The sequence below is a fragment of the Dromiciops gliroides genome, chromosome 1 (assembly GCF_019393635.1).
Source record: "Dromiciops gliroides isolate mDroGli1 chromosome 1, mDroGli1.pri, whole genome shotgun sequence".
Lineage (NCBI taxonomy): Eukaryota > Metazoa > Chordata > Mammalia > Microbiotheria > Microbiotheriidae > Dromiciops > Dromiciops gliroides.
The window spans coordinates 65059244-65082880 of record NC_057861.1 but is presented as its reverse complement, the minus strand read 5'-3'; the positions used below and the strand labels follow the sequence as shown (position 1 = coordinate 65082880).

General features: G+C 40.0%; 1 protein-coding gene across 1 annotated transcript in view; it reads right to left on the bottom strand.

The window, feature by feature from the left end:
- Positions 1–1074: 1074 nt before the first annotated feature.
- CHAF1A (chromatin assembly factor 1 subunit A) overlaps positions 1075–23637 on the bottom strand; it is a 57803-nt gene continuing 35240 nt past the window's right edge. The window contains exons 7-15 of the mRNA XM_043975551.1: positions 19262–19330; positions 17923–18149; positions 16613–16781; positions 16127–16207; positions 15862–15954; positions 8352–8610; positions 6441–6931; positions 4373–4469; positions 1075–2323 (exon numbers count right to left, since the gene is read on the bottom strand). Coding sequence (XP_043831486.1) covers positions 2220–2323; positions 4373–4469; positions 6441–6931; positions 8352–8610; positions 15862–15954; positions 16127–16207; positions 16613–16781; positions 17923–18149; positions 19262–19330 — 1590 coding nt within the window. The 3' untranslated portion in view covers positions 1075–2219. The remainder of the gene's footprint in view (positions 2324–4372; positions 4470–6440; positions 6932–8351; positions 8611–15861; positions 15955–16126; positions 16208–16612; positions 16782–17922; positions 18150–19261; positions 19331–23637) is intronic.

Below are 23637 nucleotides of genomic sequence, written 5' to 3'. Positions count from 1 at the left end.
CAGTGGATAAAGCACCAGCTCTGGAGTCAGGAGTACCTGAGTTCAAATCTGGCCTCAGACACTTGACACTTACTAGCTGTGTGACCCTGGGCAAGTCACTTAACCCCCATTGCCCCCCCCACCCCAAGACATTACTTTCATCATTTCCTAAAGAAATCCAACCAATGGAAACCAGTCACATTCATGATGAGATAAAAAAGTGTCAAAAACCTCAGGGGGCAAACATTTGTTCTTTTTGCCAAGTGGAGAGACACGTCTGCCAAAGACATGGATTTGGAATATAAAGTAATTCGCAGAATCTTATGGAGGTTAGAAAATTATGGGCATTATCTCTTCATTAGAAAAAAAAAGCAAGTAGTAGAGAGGAAAAAAAAATTTTAAGTTTGCAGAAAGTTTGGCCAGAGACCCAGTGATAAGTGCCCTAAGGGAATTAATTCTTCACTGAAATGGAAAGAAGGTCAAAAGACCTTCAATGAACAAATTCTCCCTATGTTCTTTTACAAATATCAGTGGGAGACGTGGGCCTAAGGAAAGTGGGAACACTCCTTCCCCTCAAAAGAGTCTAGTAACCAGCCTTTTTGGCTCAGTAAGGAAGGAATCACAGTAATTCCCATTTCTACAGCACTTGGACATTTCCCAAGCATTTTCCTCACAACCATTCTCTTAGGCGGTACAACTACTATTAGCCCCATTTTACAAATGAGAAAATTGAGTTTTGGGGGTTTTTTGTTTTGTTTTGTTTTGTGAGGCAATTGGGGCTAAGAGACTTGCCTAGGGTCACAAAGCTAGTAAAGTGTCTGAGGCTGGATTTGCACTCAGGTCCTCTTGACTCCAGGGCCAGTGCACTATCCACTGCACCACCTAGCTGCCCCAAAAACTGAATTTTTTTTTTCTTCTTTCTTTCTTTTTTTTTTTTGCGGGGCAATGGGGGTTAAGTGACTTGCCCAGGGTCACACAGCTAGTAAGTGTCAAAGTGTCTGGGGCTGGATTTGAACTCAGGTACTCCTGAATCCAGGGCTGGTGCTTTATCCACTGCGCCACCTAGCTGCCCCCAAAAACTGAATTTTTGACAGATGAAATGACCTGCTTTGGGTCATATGGCTTGTAAAGGTGAATTTGGGATCTCTACCTTAACTGTGCAAGAAACTGGGCCAGTCCCTAATGCTCACAGACCAAGAGCCTTGCCCAGGGTTACAGAGGTAGTCACCAAGGCCTAGTGTCCTGGCTAAATCCTGGGTTACTTTCATTACCTACCCCACAGCTATGGCTTCTAGTTGTCTCACACTTCTCCCTGCTTGTCCCACGGAGTTTAACCTTGCCTTCCCAACTACAATGCACATTTCTTGGTTATATATAGGCACCACATCTTCACCAATGTTGGGTAGGAAAAAGAAAACCGGACTAAGTGAAGAGACCCAGTTAGTTTCCCACTAACCAGCTGTGGGCACTGGAGATCCCTTCCTGGGCTGCAGTTAGCTCAATCAATCCTGGCCAGAGTACTGCAAGGGATTTGTGAGTGAATACTGACATCTGTGCAACACGCATACTTTCCCCAAGCTGTCAAATTCATCTTCTTTCTTCTGAAGTCCCAAAGCACCCTGAACAAAGCTGGGACTACAATAAACATTCAAGAGTTTTTAATTGATTGGCAAGAATTAAACTGACATGCCAAACCAAATATAACAGAAGGAGTAGAGTATGTTGTTAATGCCTATTAAGTTATAATTTTTAAAAATTAAATAAAAAATAGGAAAAAGAGACCAAGTCAGGGCTACAGAATAAAAATTTATACATTTCCACCATTATATCCAAAAGCCCATATTATACATAATTATAAAAAGTCCTTGATAAGGGGCTTTAAGTTGCTGGGGTTTTCAGGACACTTACAATCCAGTAACACAGGCTACCCTTCTGTGGCTGGAGAAGAGAGCAAGTTATTTCTCATACAAAACATCAAATTTCAATAATGCTTTATTAAAGACAGATTAATATGCAATTTGGTTTGCGTGTGTTTTTTGTTTTTGTTTTTACAGTTATCAAAAGAACTAATCAGTCATTCTATATAAACTTTCAAACCTCCAAAGGGGTTGTGAAGCAGGACAAAGTGCTGTCTTCTCTTTACAAAAGAAATGGGAAGATTTTCAAGTATCTGATACACATTTTAAAATAGTCTAAAGAATTCTACATACATACATTACGGGATTAGTAAGTTTATGGTCTTAAGTTCTGTTAGATGGGCTGGCAGGCTGGGGTTCCTCGCTGGGTTCCGTTTCCATTGCACCATCGTCAAACTTAGAATCAAGTCTGCAAGGGGATTTAGCCTCTGGAAAAGAAGAGTGAGGGCTAAGCTGGGTTTCTGTCACTTTCAGACATCAAAGCAGCCAACAAAATTCCCCTCTCTTCTGTCACCTGGCAGAAGAGTCAAGAGAAGATGCAGTATTCTCATGCGAGAGTGAATTGATTCTTTGAAAAAGCTAAGTAGCATACTCTACCTTTAATCGTTGTCCTATTACAATCTGATAATTACTGACATGCAGGTTTGGGGGTGTCCATGCCCCTACTTTAAGAATAATAACTGTATTGTCCTGTCTCCACCTATTTCTGCCTAATAATTTCTGCTTGGTTCTCCTGGTCCTAACACTTGCTAAGTGACCAACAGCTTGCCGACACCCACAGCCTGGGTATGAAGAAAATAAAGAAGGACTAGCTGCTTCTTTGGGAGGGGGTGTGTGTGTGTCACATCTATACCTAAAGTCATAGCAGAACATGAAATGTAATATTGAAGTGTTTGAGCCCCTCACAACAATAACATCTTTACTTACTAGGCTTTTCTGGCATTATGGGGTCATTCTTCACAAACTGTGGGAAACCACAAAGATATAATTTCTCACTATTAAGTGGCAGAACCAGATAAATGCCTCAGGCCAGGCCAGAGCACTCCTTGTTGGTCTGGTATTGATCTAACCCAATACCACACAGTGCCAGGGAGAGCTGCACATATGGGTCTCATGCATATCAAACAAGATCGTAATTGTAGGATCTTAACACAGTGCCTGGTATATAGCAGGTGCTATATAAATGCTTATTTCTTTCCTTTTCTCCACCTTCATGCATGTGAATCCAATTTTTTTTTCAGAGACTGTTGGCTTTGTTGGAAAGAGTTTAACATGAGAAAAAGAAATAATCAAGTCCAAATATGTGTATATAAGTGTTCTTGATAACTTTTAAATGTCTAATGCAGGTCAGCACGATTACTACTTATCATTATTGTTGCTAGGTTCAGCAATTAACTAGCTACTCCTCTTAGCATTTCTTCCTTAGAAAGCCAGTCACCATCTCATCTAGCATGAAGGCAACTCCAGGTTTTCAAAGGCTCTGATGTAGATCATAAACTCAAATCACTTCCAAGCTGCTGGAGAGGCTTTGAATAGGGACTAGTGGTGGAGCAAGTCTGATGCTCTAAGTCCAACCTAGAGGTTAGCAATAGGTCATGAATTCCCCGGTCAAGGCCACCCTTTAAACAAAAAAAAAGACCAGAGCAGCCTTCCATTCTGTGCTGCCCCCTTACATCTCTGAAGTGACAGCAATAGAAAGGTAGAAAAGGAGACAAAGAATCAGTTTTTAGACACTTAAGACAGAAATTTAACTGCTGGTCCTTTTTTTGGTCTGGTTCACTGGTGAGGAAATTCTCTCCAATGTAGATCAGTAACTGTTCTACAACAGGTAGGGTTAAGAGTTGGCTGGGCACTGACTCAACATGGCCACATAGTCAGGATATCTCGGAGGCAGGATTTGAACCGAGGTCTTCCTAACTACAAATGCTGTTTTCTCTTTTGACTAGTCTCACGCTGCATTACATCTCAGCAATTTAAAATTTTTGTCTGATGACCAATGAACTTGTAACTACTGAAAGAAGTGAACCAAAGTCACATTTGTTTTTCTCTTTTAAAGAGGCCTTCAGGGCACTGGATAAACATGGATGAGAATGATGTAGGACAGCAACCTGCACCAGGGAATAGAGATCACAGATTCACCAAAGTAATGTCACTCAAGTATTCTACCAATTAAAAAGTGGCTACATTGGGGCAGCTAGGTGGCACAGTGGATAAAGCACCGGCCCTGGATTCAGGAGTTCCTGAGTTCAAATCCGGCCCCAGACACTTGACACTTAACACTTACTAGCTGTGTGACCCTGGGCAAGTCACTTAACCCCACTTGCCTCACTAAAACAAAACAAAACAAAACAAAACAAAAAAGTGGCTACATTAACATCATATTTCTTCTATGAAGGAGAAAATAAGGGCTCAGGCCTCAAAAAAGGGAAAAAAAATTTTAAAAGAGAAATAACAGCTTCAAGTTCTATTCTTCTCACCTCTGCTGATTGGGGTATCTATAATCACGCAGTCAGTGTCATCCTCTTCCTCCTCTTCAGTGTCTGCCTGGAATCCATCCATTTCCACAGTTTCAACCTAAAGCATCCAATGAGATGTATCTTATAACAGAAATAGCAAAACCGATATGGGGGTAATTTTCTTTAAATGCTGGGTGGGTACAACATTTCCTTGCCAAAGGAGACAGTAGTCAGAAGAGGGATTACTGGATGTGTCAGGAAAATATTATGTCATTTGCAGAAATTACAAATTTAGTGAAGTGTGGCAAAAATGAACACTGAATCTCTAGTCAAAAGATCAGGGTTTGAATTTTTTTTTGGCTTCGTGTTAGCTGTGTGACTATAGGCAAATTCTGAGCTTCAGTTTCTTCATCTATAAAACAAAGGGGTTGGATTAGATGGCCGTTAAAGACCTAGCTCTAGCTGCATTCCTTTGACCCCGTTTACCCATTTCAGCACCAAATTCTTAGAACCTATAAAGGTTAGGTCTGAGGGGAAAGCCATGACCATTGGTCAAAAAAAAAAAAAAAGGAACAGAATTATTGTGCTTTTAGAACAATTAAAATTAAAACGTCATAACCATTATGTGTGATACTACTTCCCTGAAGGTCTACTCTGTCCCAAAGTAATGAGAGCAGAATACAAACTCAGTTAAGTTCTACCAAGCTGGAAAGACTTCAGGTATAAGCCTGGTGACAGACTGTCTCACTTGTCCAAGGAGTTAGTAAAGAATTTCTCCCACCTTGTTAGTGGGCTTACTACAAAGTTATGTAACTGGACAATTTTTAGAGAAACTGATTATGCTCTTCTCTTTCCCACTTGCATAACATGGTTGGTGTTTTTTTTCCATTCAAAGGATGATTGGCCTTCACCGATTATCATACTTTGGTCAGTTTTGCACATGGGAATGCTACAATTGATAGAATCAGAACAAAAAGACAGAATAAAAACCAAAACCACCTTATTGTGTCTGTGAATCTCCTCCCAGTTCCCTCCCCCCACCAAAACCAAAACCAAAACCCCATCAACTGTTTTCAGGTTGATTTAACAAAGGTGTTAAAAACTTAGGCTATATTTAAGTATATGCTGAGTTCAGATCACTCATGGAAAACTTTTATATGTATGTTTGCCATATAAAGAACTATGGCCAACTTTTAAACAAACGGGTTAGAACCACCACATGGAATGAGTGCTTCTCCCTTCAAGGCTACACAAAACATTTAGGGAACTCCTCTTTTGGAGTTTGCAGGACATGCTTGAGCCTCAATGATGTCAATTCTCTAGCTTTTAAAGGTAAATTTAATTTCTAGAAACAGCCTAAGGTCATTCAGAGCTAAGTTTTGTGAAACTGAGGTAGGCAAACGTGTGGAAATACAATTTACTGAAATCTGTCCAGATGGCAGCTACCAGGCTGGTGAAGACTGAAGGTGATGCCATATAAATAAAGACTGATAAAAGGAACTGTGTGTTTAGTTTTCAGAAGATTTGGGTGGGGAAGGTGGTGAAGGATTATATTTGTTTTCTTAGAGAATCACAAGTGAGGCAGAATTCAGTTCACTATAAGGACAAATTCCTAAAAACTAGATCTATGCAATGGGCAGTTCAGTATAGGTTGAATTAGATGATCTCTGAGGTCAATTCAACACTGAGACTCTTCAATTCTGAAAAACTTGACTTGTTATATGGACTGATGAATGTTTGGTCAACCAGTTTTCAATGTAGTAGGAATACCACAGTAGTCAGAAAATAAGTTCAGGAACACAAAAAGAGCTTTTGCAGATATTTAGAACCTTCTAATGAATAATCCCTTATAAGGACTAATTTCTGAAAATTCAAAATCAGGATCCTTTTCCCCTTATAGGAAATAGTTTTAAGTTTACATCAAGAGGCCTTTCTTGCTTTTTCAAACCCTGCCTCCAGTGTCAATCCCCAAAGCTTTATTCAGTACCCACATATGAAGCATATATTATATTATATTATATTACTAATTGTCACTCTCCTTCTTCTTTTGGGGAAGAGATGATCAGGATGCTCCCAAGGGAACTCTCACCTGTTCATCATGCCTTGGCTTCTTCATGAAATGAGTGATGGACATACTGCCTGTGTTCTTTCTCTTTAGTGACACTGGGGTAGTCTGTGTGGGCCCCAGGCTTAGCCCATTGCCATTGTCCTCTTTAGTAGCAGATGGGACCTGAGTGATGTAGTTCCATTGACAAGGCACAGGTAAGTGCTCTTGGTCAAAGCTCTTGAGCACCTCCAAGTGAACATACCAACACATCCTGAAATCTGGTCTCTTCTCATATACTGAGTTCTCAGAAATAATCCGCTTTAGTCTAGCTTTGGAAGGTATAGCAGCATCCTCATTAGCAACTGGAGTCTGTGGCCGGGAGGTACTTGGACTTGTAGGGCTAGCTGTGCCACTATCAGGACTGCTAGTGCCCTTACTAAACAATCCTTGGCGGCAGCACTCCTGGAATTCTTGAATGATCACTTTACTTCCATTCACATTCCCATGCAATAATGGGAGCAACTGTTCCAAGACTGGCAAGAAGAAAAAAACACATTTATAATGAATGGCAGTAAAATATATGATGTGCATTATATATTTTGTTTGTAGAACTGGGCCCTGTTTGTACAACTGGGATGGATAATTACTTTTTACCTTAAAATCTTGTGCAGTGGAAAGAACACTGCGCTTAGAGCCTGAAGACCTGGGTCTGAGTCCCAGATCAGTTACTTACTTACTAGCTGTGCGTCCAAGAACAACTTAATCTCTCTAGGCCTCGCTTTCTTCAAAATGTGAGGATGTTATTTGTCCTATCCACCTTTATAGTGTTACTATGAGGCAAATACTTTGTAAACAGTTCAACAATTTATAAATGTAAGTTATAATTACTATTATTGTATAGTTGAAAGAACTGTAGAAAAAACACAGAAACTTCAGTGCTAGAAAATTCAAGACTGAAATTCATACATTTGTGACATTCAGACATTACCTCTCTTTTACAAATGCCCAAGATAAACCACAGACACGATAGATAAAACCTAGAGTGTGGCTCAGTATAGTGGAAACGGGCTGGACCTTGGGTCAGAGGCATCCTGGGTTGAAATGCCACTTCTGATCCTTAGTAGCTATGTGATTATGGACAGGTCCAACCGTCCGCATTGATAATGTGCATAAAACCTCCTCTTCAGACAGGGATTGTCTTTTTTTCTTTCTGTCCCTAGCTCTTAGCATAGTGCCTGGCCAACACAGGCACTAAATAAATGCTTGCTGACTTGACAGACATGTTGTCTCCCCTCTGGAATGTAAGCTCCCTGAGAACCCTGTCCATTTCATTTTTATTCCCTGTGCCCATCATTTAACAATGCTAGGTTCAGTAGGTGATTGTTTGCTGAGTGACGGTCATCTTCCACTAGTCCCTGGCTGTTCCGAGGGCTCCTCCAGTGAGTTCCATATCAATGTGAAAGGCTATTCCCACTGCTGATATGACTTGGATAAGTCACTTCCTTTCTCTGAGCCTCAGTTTCCCCATCTATAAGATATAGCTCCATACATTTGCACAAGGTGTCCTCTATGCCTGAACTCTATGCCTTCAACTCCACCTCAACATCCTCCTCTCTTCCTTAAGGCTCAAGTGTCACCTCCTCTGTGAAGCCCTCCAGGGTTTCCTGATTTTAGCTAATATTACTTCCTCAAATTACTTTTGTCTACTATTTGTGTCAATATATATTCTCCCAACAGAATATAAACTCCTTGAAGACAGATTTTGTATCCCAGCACTTGGCATTATGGCTAACACAAAGTAGGCACTGAATAAATGTTTTGGTCTGAATTGGACTTAATGATTGCTAATGTCCCTTACAATTCTAAGTCCTATAATCATAGGATTCTGGACTAAATGGGAAGATCTCTGCTTTTAGTTTCTCATGCCACCCCCATCCTAAACTCAGAGCTTACTCTGTCGGTCCCTTTTCTCTCTCTTGTTGGCCTTCGGTGTGTGCTCCTCCTCTGGAATGACCGTGTCCAGAATACAAGCTGTGAATTGCTGCAACACTTTTAGCTCTGAACTGGCATTACTGTTCTTCTCGCCTTCCCAGATACAGCCAATTTTCACTGGCTGGAGAACACGGAACCTCTTCCCCTTGGCCAAAAACTCATCCCACTCCTTTGCCTTCAGCTTTTGACGAACTTTATGATTCTCCGGATCTACACCCTCCTGCAAATCATGAGAGAGAAAGAAATATTCCAATCTTAACTAGAGCTCCTTTAAAAGGATTGCTTGGGGGCAGCTAGCTGGCACAGTGGATAAAGCACTGGCCTTGGATTCAGGAGGACCTGAGTTCAAATCTGGCCTCAGACACTTGACATGTACCAGCTGTGTGACCTTGGGCAAGTCACTTAACCCTCATTGCCCCACAAAAATTAAAAACAAACAAACAAAAGGATTTCTTGATGGAGTATTATGTATAGCATCAACTATCTACTTTATATTTATGCTTAATTTCAGGCCCTTGTTGGCTCTTATGGAAAATTTACTTCTTTTTGTTGGCGGGGCAATGAGGGTTAAGTGACTTGCCCAGGGTCACATAGCTAGTAAGTGTTAAGTGTCTGAGGCTGGATTTGAACTCAGGTCCTCTTGAATCCAGGACTGGTGTTTTATCCACTACACCACCTAGCTGCCCCCAGTTTACCTCTTTTGAAATTAAAGAGCGGCAGAGTCAAGATGGTGGAGTAGCAGGAAGAAGTATAGCCTAGTTCTCTCACCACACCTACTCCACAAAGATTTAGAAAACACTAGACTGAATTCTGATTAGGAAATTCAAGGGGAAAAAAAAAATATCATAGCGAGTTTGTTTGTTGTTTTTTGGTGAGGCAATTGGGGTTTAGAGACTTGCCCAGGGTCACACAGCTAGTAAGTGTCAAGTGTGTGAGACCGGATTTGAATCCAGGGCCAGTGCTCTATCCACTGCACCACCTAGCTGCCCCACAGTAAGTAGTTTTTCCAGCCTAGATCAGCTTAGGGAGATAGACACAGAGGACTGGGTCTGGTCGGAAACGTGCCACTCATGGAAACTTCTGTGCCCTAGAACTAAAAAAGGTATGAAGGGGCAGCTAGGTGGCACAGCGGATAGAGTGCCAGCCCTGGATTCAGGAGGACCTGAATTCAAATCTGGCCTCAGACACTTGACACTTACTAGGTGTGTGACCCCAGGCAAGTCACTTAACCCCAACTGCATTACCAAAAAAAAAAAAAAAAAAAAAAAAGAAAGAAAAAAAGGGGATGAGAATGCATACTAGGTAGGAACCTCCCAAATAGAAAGAAATGCCAGAGAATCACTGAACTAGCACAGAATGCAGGAATGAGTGACAACTGGCAACTTTCACTAACTACCCAAATCCAATTCACAGATCTAGGGCATACCGAGGAGTGGACCTAACCCTAGGTAGAAGGGAAGTGTATTCATGAGGTGGGGGGTGTCCTAGCTGTGTATACTGAGCAAGGAACAAGTTCAGAATCAGTCACTCTGAACCTGAAAAGCCTCCTAGCAAGCTAATGGCTAGGTCCAACAATGGTCCTACTGAAACTTCCAACCAAGGGCAAGATGACAAATCCAAATCAGGATCAGGAACTTGCAGAGCTCAGACCTGAAGGACAATGATCAGCTTTACCCTTGAATCACATCACTTTGGAAGTAGTGAAAGCTTGCAGATCCCCAACATGAGTTGTGAAATGCAGCAGGTCACAAGACAATAGAAGTTCAGCCCCAACAATACCCCAGAGGTACAGAGTGCCCAACTCTAACATAAAGTCTAAAGTCAAGAAGTAGGCTAGAAGAATGAGCAAACAAAAAAAGAACTCCACCATAAAGAACTACTGTGGCAACAGGGAAGCTCAAGACAAAAATCCAGAAAAGAATGACTACAAGTCATCTATAAGCAAAGCCTCAAAAAAAAAATGCAGCTTGGGCACAAATCCAGCCAGAATTCCTGGAAGAGATAAAGAGTTTTAAAAAGCTAAAAATTATTTTTAAAACTAAATGAATGGGGGCAGCTAGGTGGCACAGTGGATAGAGCACCGGCCCTGGAGTCAGGAGTACCTGAGTTCAAATCCGGCCTCAGACACTTAACACTTACTAGCTGTGTGACCCTGGGCAAGTCACTTAACCCCAATTGCCTCACTTTAAAAACAAAAAAACCCAAAAACTAAATGAATGGCCCTGGATTCAGGAGGACCTGAGTTCAAATCCAGCCTCAGACACTTGAAACTTACTAGCTGTGTGACCCTGGGGCAAGTCATTTAACCCCAATTGCCTCACAATAAATAAACAAACAAACAAACAAATAAATAAATAAAGCGAAATGAAGAGTGATAGAGAAAGAATGGGGAAAGAAATGAGAACCATCTAAGAAAAATATGAAAAGAGAATCAACAGCTTGGAACAGGAAGTATTCAAAGCCTTGTCCAAGATTATAAACTCCTTAAGGGAAAGACTTATCTTTTGTCTCTTTTTGTATCCCTGGTGCTTATTAGCACTGTGCCTGACATTTAGTAGATGCTTATATGTTTATCAATTGAAAATTAGAATTGACCAAATAGAAGCTAATGACTCAATAAGACATCAAGAAATAGAAAAGTGGGGACATCTAGGTGGCTCAGTGGATAAAGCACCAGCCCTGGATTCAAGAGGACCTGAGTTCAAACCCAGCCTCAGACACTTGACACTTACTAGCTGTGTGACTCTGGGCAAGTCACTTAACCCTCATTGCCCCCCCGCCATAGAAAAGTCAAAACACTGAAAAAATATGAGACATTGTAGCAAAACAAAATCTCTAGAAATGTAATCAAGGTGTGATTTAATAAAGGAATGCCCATCAATTGGGAAATGGCTAAACAATTTGAGGTATATGATGGTGATCAAATACTATTGTGCTATAAGAAATGACAAGTGGGGGCAGCTAGATGGCGCAGTGGTTAAAGCGCTGGCCCTGGATTCAGGAGTACCTGAGTTCAAATCTAGCTTCAGACACTTTACACTTACTAGCGGTGTGACCCTGGGCAAGTCACTTAACCCCCATTGCCCCGCCAAAAAAAAAGAAAAAGAAATGACAAGTAGGGTGATTTCAGAAAGGCCTGGAAAGACTTGTATGAACTGATGTATGGTGAAGAGAATAGAACCAAGAGAACATTGTGCACAGAGACAGCAATATTATTTGATGATGAACTGAAAAAGACTTAACTATTCTCAACAATACAATGATCTAAGACAGTCCCAAAGGACTACTGATGAAACATACTATCCACCTCCAAAGAAAGAACTAATACTGATGGAACACAGACAAGCATGCTATTTTCACTCTCTTTCACTTTTTGTTTTGTTTTGTTTTTTGTGAGGCAATTGGGGTTAAGTGACTTGCCCAGGGTCACACAGCTAGTAAGTGTTAAGTGTCTGAGGCCGGATTTGAACTCAGGTACTCCTGACTCCAGGGCCGGTGCTCTATCCACTGTGCCATCTAGCTGCCCCTCTTTCACTTTTTTAAAAATTCAAGTTCTCTTGTACAAAATGACTAATATGGTAATGTTTTACATAATCATACATGTAAAAAAAAGAGGTGTGATTTAAGAATCATTGATCACCTAAAAAGATTTTAGATATTATCTTGAGAAATCAAAGAAAATAGCCCATATCCCTTTTATCATTCTTCTCTCACTATATGCCCATTCCACCACTTCCTTCTCTAGTCAGACATTTCTTTAATGATATGCCTTATCTCTTAGAAATTTACTCAGCCTAGTTATACACATGAGACATCTCTCCATTGTTCCATGGGTCACCTACAACCATGATTCTTTGGAAACAAAGACTTTCAAAGAAAATAAAAACAAAAACGACAGCATCTCCAAGAGACCATTTGTATAAAAAACATGGGTTATTTTGTACTATGTAGCAGCACAGGACTTTTGAAAGTACCCCTAGAAGACGATCAAGAGGCAAGGGTGAAAGAAGGGAGGGTAGAGCAGGGGAGAAGGCAGTCGGTAGCAAAAGACTTTTGAGGAGGAATAGGGCAAAATAAGATAGAAAACAGAGTAAATATCATTGGAAGGGAATAGGATGGAGGGAAATAGTTTTAATGATTGACTACAATGTCAAAACGTATGGTACCTACTCTGCCGGGCTACTGTAAAGAAAATTCTTTACCAAGTTTAAGGTACTATATAAAAGTTATGATGAACAGGATGCTATCAGAAAAACCTGGAAAGACCCACATGAACTGAGGCAGAGAGAAATGTACTGTATAAAAAATAACAGCAATACAGTAAAATGATCTGCTGGGAAGCACGTGGTTATTTTCAGCAAGGCAATGATTCAATATAACTCTGAAGGACTTATGAAAATTGCAATCCATCTAGAGAAAGAACTGATGGTATCTGAAAACAGACTGAAACACATTTTTTTTTGGACAACTCCTTAATCTGAAGTCTTGTTTTTATCTGTTTTCTCTCACAACCTAGCTAATGTAGAGATGTTTTCCATGAGTACTCATGTATAACTTACATTGAATTGCTTGAGTTCTTGGGTTGGGGGGTGGGAAGGGAGGGAGGAAGAGAAGTTAGAACACAAAGTTTTTAAAAATTGATGTCAAAATGTACTTTTACATGTAATTTGGAAAATAAAATATTAAAGAATGAAAAAAAAGTACACCTAAATTTCCCCAACTGCAGTGCCCCCTGTTCTTTTGCTATTCATTTCTGGACCCTACTTATTTTCTATGCATAATCTCAAATCTATATGTACATGATGAACTCAGTGGATTAATCATACAGTTTCTATCTTTCATTATTAACTGATATGGCAAAGAATTGGAAATTGATGATATGCCCAACAACTGGGGAATGGCTGAACAGGTTGTGATAAATGACTGTGGTGGAATACTATTATACTATTGCACTATAAGAAATAACAAGCAAATGTTTTTGAAAAACCTGGGGGGCAGCTAGGTGGCGCAGTGGATAGAGCACTGGTCTTGGATTCAGGAGGACCCGAGTTCAAATCTGGCCTCAGACACTTTATACTTACTAGCTGTGTGACCCTGGGCAAGTCACTTAACCCCAATTGCCTCACCAAAAAAAAAAAAAAAAGAAAGAAAGAAAAACCTGGGAAGACTTACATGAACTGATGCAGAACTAGGTGAACAGAGCGAGGAGAACATCGTACACAGTAACAGCAATATTGTAGGATGATCAACTGTGAATGAATTAGCTATTCTCAGCAACACAATGATCCAAGATAATTCCTGAGGATTCATGATGAGAAATTCTATCCACCTCCAAAGAAGTGAATACAAACTGAAGGATACTATTTTTAACTTTATTTTTTGTGGGGAGGGTTTAGTCTATGTTTTCTTTTACATGACCAGTATCTATCCATCACCGCCTGAAAGAAACCCCAAAATGAAAATTCCCAGGAACATGCTAGCCAAAATCCAGAGCTCCCAGGTAAAAAAAAAAATACTGCAAGGAACCAAAAAGAATTTGAGTATTAAGGAGCCACAGGTCAGGATCACACAAGATTTAACAGCCATTACTATAAGTGAATAGAGAGACTGGAACAAGGTACTGGAGAAGGCAAAAATTTAGGCTTACAACCAAGAATAACCTATGAAGTGTAACGATTGGAATAACGCCACCTGCTGGATACTTACTGTAGAAGAGTTCTGCCCATGAAGCAAAGGTCTTTGAGGGCAAGACCAGGAGTCTTTTCTTTGGCATCAGGAAGTGACGCGGACTAGTGGGAGGAGGAAGGAAGAGACTGGCGCTCACTCTCTTTCTCTTTCCTTTGGACTCTGGTGGAGAGCGGAGCTAGAAATGTGCTCTCCCTTTAATAGATAGGAATCTAGGCCTTTCTCTCTCTTTATCAAATTCTTATTCTCCTTAATAAATGCTTAAAAGTCTAACTCTTGCTAAGGCTTATAATTTATTGGCGACCACTCATTAAATAGTTTAGACAGTTTAGCTAGAATTTTAGCCCTTAACAGAAGCAAAACTGAGTCTAATCTTAGAGGGAAAAAGGGACCTTTAACAATATAGAGGACTTCCAAGCATTCCTGATAAAAAGTCTGATCAATTTCTTAAAGATCAGAATTCTAAATAACGACAAAGTTATGAACATGTGAAGTTGAAAGAGTAGATGGTAACTGAAAATAAAGAAGCTTGGAAGATGGATGCATTTATAGAGAAAAGATAATAAGTTCTCCTTTAGATATGCTGAACTTGAAATGTCCATGGTACCTCGAGTTTGAAGTGTCCAGTGTGCATCTAGAGCTTAGAAAGACAATAGGACTAAATATATAGATCTGTAAATCATAAAATTAAACCCTTGGAAGCTAATGAGATCACTAAGTGAGAGAAAATATAGAAAAAATGTAATTTGCTCAAGGTCATACAGCTAATTAATGATTGAACTGGAACTAGAATCCAAGCCTTACAACTCCCAGTTAAGGGCTCTTTCTATTATGATATGCTCCCTCTCCTAATTTATTTTTCATCATTTTTTAAAAATGAAGGCTGGAAACTGCAGGATCACTTATTCTGATGTTTAATGGATCTTCATTTGTATTGCAATGACAAATTTAAATGCAGACATCAACATTTACTTTTAGAATTTTGTGATAACTCAGACAACCAAGATGGGGGAATTGATGACCTAACTTATTTCAGAAAACAATTTTGAGTTCAACTTTTATATAGTCATCACTAAAATGCTATACTATTATGGCAACATTGTGTGATGATCAACCATGAAAGACTTGTCTCTTATCAGCAATACAATGATAAAAGGCAATTCCAAAAGACTTATAATGGAAAATGCTCTCCACATCTAGAAAAAAAAAAAAACCAAAAACCTATGGAGTCTGAATACAAATCAAAGTATGCTATTTTCACTTTGTTCTTGGGGAGGGAGGAAAATTGGAACTCAAAATTTTACAAAAATTAATGTTGAAAACAATCTTTACATGTGGAAAATAAAATAAATACTACCAAAATAAAATAAAATGGAATACTATTGTAATATAAGAAACTATAAAAGGGACCGTTCAGAAAAAACCGAGAAAAACTAGAGAACAATTTATGCTGTAACAGGAATGTTGTAAACACAAACAACTTCATTTGAAAGACTTGAGAACTCTGATTAATGAATGCAACAACCAACCACAATATCAAGTGATGAAAAGTATGCTACCTACCATCTGATAGAAGGGTGATGGAATAAGGGTGCAGACTGAGACATATATAAGTCTAATGATGGAATTTGTTTTGTTTAAATATTGATATTCATTACAAAGGTTTTGTTTTTCTTTTTCAATGAGGGGAGCAGAAATGGAGAGAAAATATTTTTTTGCTAACTAAAGAAAAATGTTTTAAAATTTCAAATACCTTAGTTATTACTAATAATTATTATAAACTTACTTCAGTCACTCCTTCATCCTCAGATAGGTACCCATGAGGTACAAAAAAACCATCATCATCATCTTCATCTTCACCCCCTTCATCCTCATCATCCTAAGAAAGAAAAATAAAGTTCATTTTTTTGTACAATGAGCCTTTGCCAAAACTGAAGAAGGAAACAACATTGATGGTTTTATGCACACAGAATAGACAGGCATCAATCTCACCAAACCAGTTTAGGCTGATTTTGAACCTGTCTCTTCTAGATTTCCAGAGCTGTCCTTACCCCTTCACTATGAGAGAGGGACTCTCCTGGTTCTTCTTCTTCCCACTCCTCATCACTATCTATTTCGTAGTCCAACAGCTTCTAAAAGAAGAAATGAGCCAATGTCAATGAACCAAGGGCTTCTCCCTCATGGTTATTATCTTAGCTCTTTGTTTAGTAACTAATGCACTTTCTATGCATCTTAGCCCCATACTAAATTTGAAGTTCTTTGAAGACAGCGATCATAGGGTCATAGATTTAAAGCTATAAAGAACCATGGCTTATCTAAATTTTACACATTATTCAGCATGAGAACTGCACTTTGTGTATAGCATGTGAGAAACATTTTGTTTTGTTTTAGAGATGGATGAGAATTAAAAAAAGAAACTAAAACATCTGAAAAATCAAAGAAACTTCGAAGACCAAATAAGATCGCAAAATGTAAATACCACCCACACATATACCCACATAGGATTTGAACACCAAGCAATTTAAAAAACTGCTTACATTATCTTTGGACCAGGGATTGCGTGGACGGATGGCTGAGGTTTTCTTGTTCCAGGTACCCCAGTATGCAGGCCGATGATTCTCAGAGAACTGCAGGAGCTTCATCCTACCAAATTTCTTCCTTTCAGGAACATCACTGACTTTGCCACTCTCCACTATTACTACATCACTGCTAAGTGAAAGACTGAATTGAGCAATTCATCGCATATAAAACTGGTGCTGCGGAGAGGCTGTGACCATCACTTAAGAGGCAAGAACCTCCTTCCAAAAGAATAAATTGTAATTCTAAAAAGATCTGCCCCAATTAGAAAGTACCAATACCTATAGCTACAGACACAGCTTTGGTATAGCACAACCCCCTGAGTGACACAAACATACATGTATATCATATAGGGAAAACCAAAAGGGGAAGGGAGGGGAGTTACTGCAAAAGGATGGCTTAGTTTTTTCAATAAGCTGAGTTATGTGCACGCAAACTGATAAAAGACGGATGTCTTTTCTCTAGAGATTTTTTTAAACAAGAGCTTTCTGCTAGGACAGACTGGTGAATTAGGGAGCTAACACAGGCTTTATAATTATCAATGTTTTCTAGATGAAGGAATGCCATCTAACCGACAATCTCAAGGGAACACTGCCCTTTTTGCAATAAACATGCAGGGAATTTTTAAAGAATCACAAAAAATCAGAACTGGAAGGGGTGAGTCATCAAGTCCAACCCCCAAGGTTCCAAATGAGGAAATGAAGGCTCAGAAAGATTAAATAACTTGCCTTAACAACACTGTGAGGGGGGTACTATTATTGCCCTCATTTTACAGATAAGAAAACCAAAATTCATAGAGATTAAGCCCAAGATTTCACAGCATCTGAGTATCAGAGGTGGGATTTAAGCCTAAGGCTTCCTGAGTCCAAATACAGTAGTTACCTACCCACTATGATGCCCTGCCTCTCTAGACTACCTACACCAACACCCCCTAGAGATTAAGCAACCACTCTAGAGATTAAGCAATTTATCCCTGGGTAATAAAATAGTATCACCCTCAATTTGCAAATGAGGAAAATGAGAGTCAAATAAGTGAAAGAATTTGGCCAGGGCCACAGAATTAAAAATAAGCCCATTGCTAATTCTATTACACTGCCTCTAGGCTGACACACATTTACAGAGAGCCACTGAATACAAGAGAAGGCCTGGCCCAATCCCATACAACCTGTCAGTAGCATAGCTTTGATTACAGCCCCAGGTTCCTGGCTCCCAGTTCAGTATCAAATTACACCAAATTCATAAACAAACAATTATCTTCCCAGATACTAACCTGTTGATAGTGTTAGGACTTCGGGTAGAAGGCAAGGTGGGTCCAGATTTGTGAGGTTCCCGGCACTTGAGCTCTTTCAGAAAATTTAATTCAGAATTTTGGTCCTTAAGAAGTTGGTCAAACTGATCAGAAAGGTCTTGATCAAAAACCACTCGACAGAGAGGGGCAAGGACCATGTTCTCTTTAATTTCAAAGGGAGCAAACTTCCCACAAGAGCCAGCAAGGGTCTGAAATTAGGAATAAATCTAAAATTGAAATAGCTGATGCAAAACATCATACCATATCAAACCATATCTTTTTTAAAACTTTTTTTTTTTAAGAGAAAAGATTATAGCTCAAGATATTTGGGATGAATGCTAAGACCTAACAAAGCTACCCCTGAATGAATTCTTCACATAAACCTAAATATCAATTATTAATATGTACATTTCTTAAGTACTGTTCTATCACCATCTGGCTGATTGCAAATTTTAGTAGTAATTTAAATAAAGGCACGTATGATGCTCCTATGCTTGGAACTTCAATAACAATTAAGCATCTACATGGCTTAACGACACTGTGTCGTACTGTTTATTTTTCTTTCACATTAGTTTTATTCCCCCAGCTATAAGCCTCTATTGTTTGTAGGGCATCTACAAGCTGCCAAACATTCAAATTCTACTGCAGAGAGCACAACTCCAATGGGCTGGCCACGTTGTTCAAATGCCAAATGTACACTTGCCTAAGAGATTACTTTATGGAGAATTCACAGAAGGCAAGCACTCACATGGTCTCTCGAGAACTTTAGAATTGACTGCATGGCAGGGGATACACTGGCACAGGACTGACCAGCATGCCCTCATGAGAGAAAGTGTTGTGCTCTATGAGCAAAGCAGAATTGAAGTAGCTCAAAAGAAACTCGAGATGCACAAATTTAGAGAATCCAACTCAAATGTTCACATGGATTATTTGTGCCCGACCTGTGGTAGAGCATTCAAAGGTCATATTGGTCTGATCAGCCACAGTCAAATATACTGTAACTTGACTAACATAGTAATGTCATTTTGGTCCTCTTCGAGAATGAAGGACCACAATCAGGGCATCTGTTACAGTCCCATGAATTTAGTAATCATTTAAGTTTCTAAATATTTGTTAAGTGACAAGCATATCATTTTTGCCTTTTTCAGTAGACAAATGAATAACATCATATCTTCTGAATTTGGAGAAATAAAGTCTCTGTAGCCATAGATCACATAATGATGAAATAAAACCTGGTTGTTTCATTCATATTCAAAAACAAAAACAAAAAAAACTAAAGAAACAAGAAAAAGCTGAAACTGAAAGAGAACAAGTTTCTCACCTTGGGGGCTTGTGGGGTCTTTGGTTTCTGAAAGAACCTGGTGATTTCTGCCTTCTCCGCTTTAATGCGCTGTAGTTAAAGATTAAACAAGATCAGGTGGAATGTCTCTCCATTTCCACTCTATCATTTACACAGGTGCCAAAATAATTTTCCTAATGGGAAGATCTGACCATATTCCCCTACTCAACACACTTTAGCGGCTCTCTGCTGCCTAGAGAAGTGGTTCTCAATCTTTGAGTCTAAGGACATTTTTTTTAAACATTAAAAAAAAAAGTCACAGACCTAACAAGATAGTTATGCTATTAGCATCTATTGACTAAGAAAATTCATGGTTAATCAATAACATTTATTAAGCATCTACCACATGCCAGGCACTATGTTAAGAACCGAGGTTACAACATAATCAAAAGACAAACAGCTATATACAGGATAAACTGGAGTTAAGCACAAAGGGAAGCTCCTAAAATTAAGGAGGACTGGGAAAGGCTTTTTGTAGAACTGGGAGTTTAGCTGGGACTTGAAGGAAACCAGGAAATCCAGGATGTGGAGATGAGGAGGGAGAGAATTTCAGACATGGAGGACAACCAGAAAAACTATATGGAATTAGGAGATGGAGAGTTGTAGGTGAGGAAAAGCAAGGAAGCCAGTGTCCCTGGTCAGCAAAGTTACATGGGAGTGAGTATGATATAAGAATACTTGGGGGGCGGCTAGGGGGCGCAGTAGATGGAGCACTGGCCCTGGATTCAGGAGGACCTGAGTTCAAATCCAGCCTCAGACCCTTGACATGTACTAGCTGTGTGGCCCTGGGTAAGTCACTTAACCCCAATTGACTCACTAAAAACAAAAAAACAAAAACAAAAAAAGAAAGATCGTTCTGGCAGCTGAGTTGAGGATGGACTGCAGAGAGGAAAGACTTGTGGCACTGAGACCTACTAGCAGGCTATTGTGATAGTCCAGATGTGAGGTGTAAGAGTGAGAGAGGAGCCAAAGATGACATCTAGATTATAAGACTGGGTGACTGGGAGGACTGTAATAGAGAAACTACTTAAAGAGGAGAGTTCTTGTTTCAGACACATTGAGCTTATGTTGTCTATATACAGTTCAAGATGTCCAAAAGGCAGTTAGAGATGTGAAACTGGAGGTCGGTAGTAGAGAAGTTAGGGCTGTTGAGAATCATTAACATAAAGGATAACTAAATCCATGGGAACTGATGAGATCACCGAGGGAAACAGCACAGAGGGAGAAGAGAAGAGGGCTGAGGACAGAGTCCTTGTGGGTGACTTGGATGAAAATACAGTAAAGGAACTGGGAAGGAACAGCCAGACAGGTAGCTAATAAAAATTCAGTAAATGCTTTTAAATTAACTATATATCTATATTGGAATGATGCCACCTACTGGAGACTTGCTGTGGGAAAGCTCCGCCATGAGGAAAATGCCTCAGAGGCATTGTGGCTTTTCCTTGGCATCAGGAAATGATGTTTGCTCATGGGTGCTGTCTATCAAGGCTACCAGCCAATCAACTTGAGGAGCCTCCTATGGTCTGGGAGGAGACAGGAAGGAGGAAAGGGAGCCTGCGCGGAGAGCTCAGGGGCTTTTTGGGTTCCTGACTTGATGGTGGTGGCAGCAGAGGACTTCACAGGAAATTTGAGGAAAGACAGGAATGCCAGGCTGTTGGAATTCTGTTCTCAATCTTTTTCTTTCTATTTTCCAATAAACCCTTAAAAACCTAAACTCGTTTTATCAGTGATTTTAGTCAGTTTCCCCCAAAACTGGGGGAACAGATTAGAATCCACATTTAGAATCTTAAATTACACAATATATATATCACAACAGCATTTAGGAATATTAGAAAAATAGTACAGTAGAGCAGAGCAAATGGAGTGACAGATTTGGGAGTCAGAGAGACCTGTCTCTCTCTCTCTCTCTCTCTCTTTTTTTTTGAGACCTGTCTCTTAACAATTACTAGCTCTGTAATCATAAGCAAATCACTCAAGTTCTTTAAGCCTCAGTTTCCTCACATCTATAAAATGGAGATAAAAATAACAGTACTTATCTCTTAGGATTGTTCTGAATCAAATGAGACAAATACATAAAGTGCTTTGTAAACCTCAAAGCACTATGTAAATGTCAGTTATTAGTATTACTACCACAAGACACTCAGTCCACAGAAGTGACATTTGTTTATTAGCCAAATCATGCTGCATGTTTTGTTGGCACTAACTTAAAATAGAAACGACTCAATCTCCAGTTGTTCCTTATTGCCTGTAGGATAAAATCCTAAATCCCTAGCCTAGCATTTAAAATCACTCCACTCAAATGCCTTTCCAGTTTTACTTCATATTACTCCTCTTCCCATATTCTCTATTCCAGGCAAACTGGCCTGCTAGCTGTTCCTCCCTACTCAGTACTCTATCTCCCAAGCCCAGAATGCACTTCTTCCTTGGCTCCCTTCCAAGCAGAGCTCAGGTGCTTTACCCCTAACTGAGGTCTTTCCTGATCCCACCAACTACCAGTGGTTCCCCTTCTCCTGAAGTTCCCTTTTCTTTATTTATCTGTACATAAGTGGTATTCCCCCAGTAGAACATACGCTCCTTGAAGGCAGGGGAATCTAATTTTTATCTCCGTATTCCCACCCAGCACATAACAGGGATTTGCTTATTAATGTATGTTTGGGGCACTGATCATGCCTGCCAAGTGTATGGATATGCAGATCCCTTGCAATGATTCTGTGAGATACCCCGCCCTCCCCGGGGTCCTCAGCCCAAAGACTGTGCACAACCACTAGTGTGTAGGTACAAAATAGAATTCCTTAGCCTAGTATTTTAAGGACCTCTTCCTAGCCTTTTTTGTTTCAAACTCTTCTTCTCCAAAGACACTACATTCCAGTTAAATTGAACCATTAGCTGTTCCTTAAACTCATCCCACCTCACCACCCCAATTTGTGCAGGCTACTTCATCCATGGAATATACACTATCTCAGAGCTGGCAGGGATGATTTAGTCTTGGCCCTTGGCTGACTCCTCATCTCTGCCTACTGTAATTCTTCATTTCATTCACAAGTCAGCTCAATTACCACCTCCTCTACAAAGCCTGCCCTGATCTCCAAAATGACTTCCCCACTCACCCATCCAGCTGAAAATGTTTTCTTTCTCCTCAAATTTTCCCAGCACCCTGTCTGGCCCTCTCCAGTGCTCCCACCACATTGCTACCTTTAATTGTATTTGTGTAGATGTCATATCCTCCACCCTTCAACTAGATCTTGAAGTTCCTTGAGGGTAAGAACTATGTCACTTCATCATTGTAATTCCAAAATATAAAAACTATTTTGCTTAGTAAATATTTCAGAAGCTGAATGTGGAATTTTTGCCCTTGTTTAAATGTTCAAAGTGCTCCCACAAAGGTTTTCTAGATACAGAAGTGCTAAGAAACTTTACACCAAAGAATATTTTGATTTCTGTGTTTAAAGTACTAGTCTTGGGGGCGGCTAGGTGGTGCAGTGGATAAGCACCGGCCCTGGATTCAGGAGTACCTGAGTTCAAATCCGGCCTCAGACACTTGACAATTACTAGCTGTGTGACCCTGGGCAAGTCACTTAACCCCCACTGCCCCGCCAAAAAACAAAAAAAACCCCAACAAAATAAAGTACTAGTCTTACAACATGGAAGAGTTGGTCTTGTTTTTAGTGGCTGACAGATATCAAGACAACATGAATCCTACTATCCTTCTTAGCAAGGTCGGGGAAGGATAATCACAGCCTTCTCCTTGGTCTCCCTGCCTCAAGTCTCTCCCTGCTACAGATCACTCTCCAGTCAACTGCCACAGTAATCTTCCTCAATGCTTAGGGCTGGCCATGCCAGCTCCTACACCTTACATTCCAGTGGCTCCCCATAATCCAAAATCAAATATAACCTTTCTGTTTTATTTTTAAAACCCATCACAATCCAGCTCCTTCCTCCCTTTGCAGTCTTCTTATACTCGGCCCCCTTCCACATACTCTATGATACAGAAACACTGGCATCCTAGCTGTCTCCTACACAAGCCACTCCATCTCCCAACTCAAGTCCTTTTCACTGGCTGTTCCCCATGCTTGGAATGTTCTTCCTCATCTCTGCCTCCTGGCTACTCCAGCTTTCAAGTCTCAGCTCCAATTCCAACTTCTTCAAGAAGCCTTTCCTGTTCCCCTAAATATTAGTGCCTTCCCTCTGAGATAACTTCCAATTTACCCAGTATAAATCATATCTGTACACAGTTGTGTGAGTGATATTTAGAATTAGAATGTAAGCTCCTTGAGGGCAGGAACGGTTTTTGCCTTTCTTTATGGCCCAGTGCTTAACACAGTAGCTAATGTAGTAAAAGCTTAATAAGTTGTTGCCTT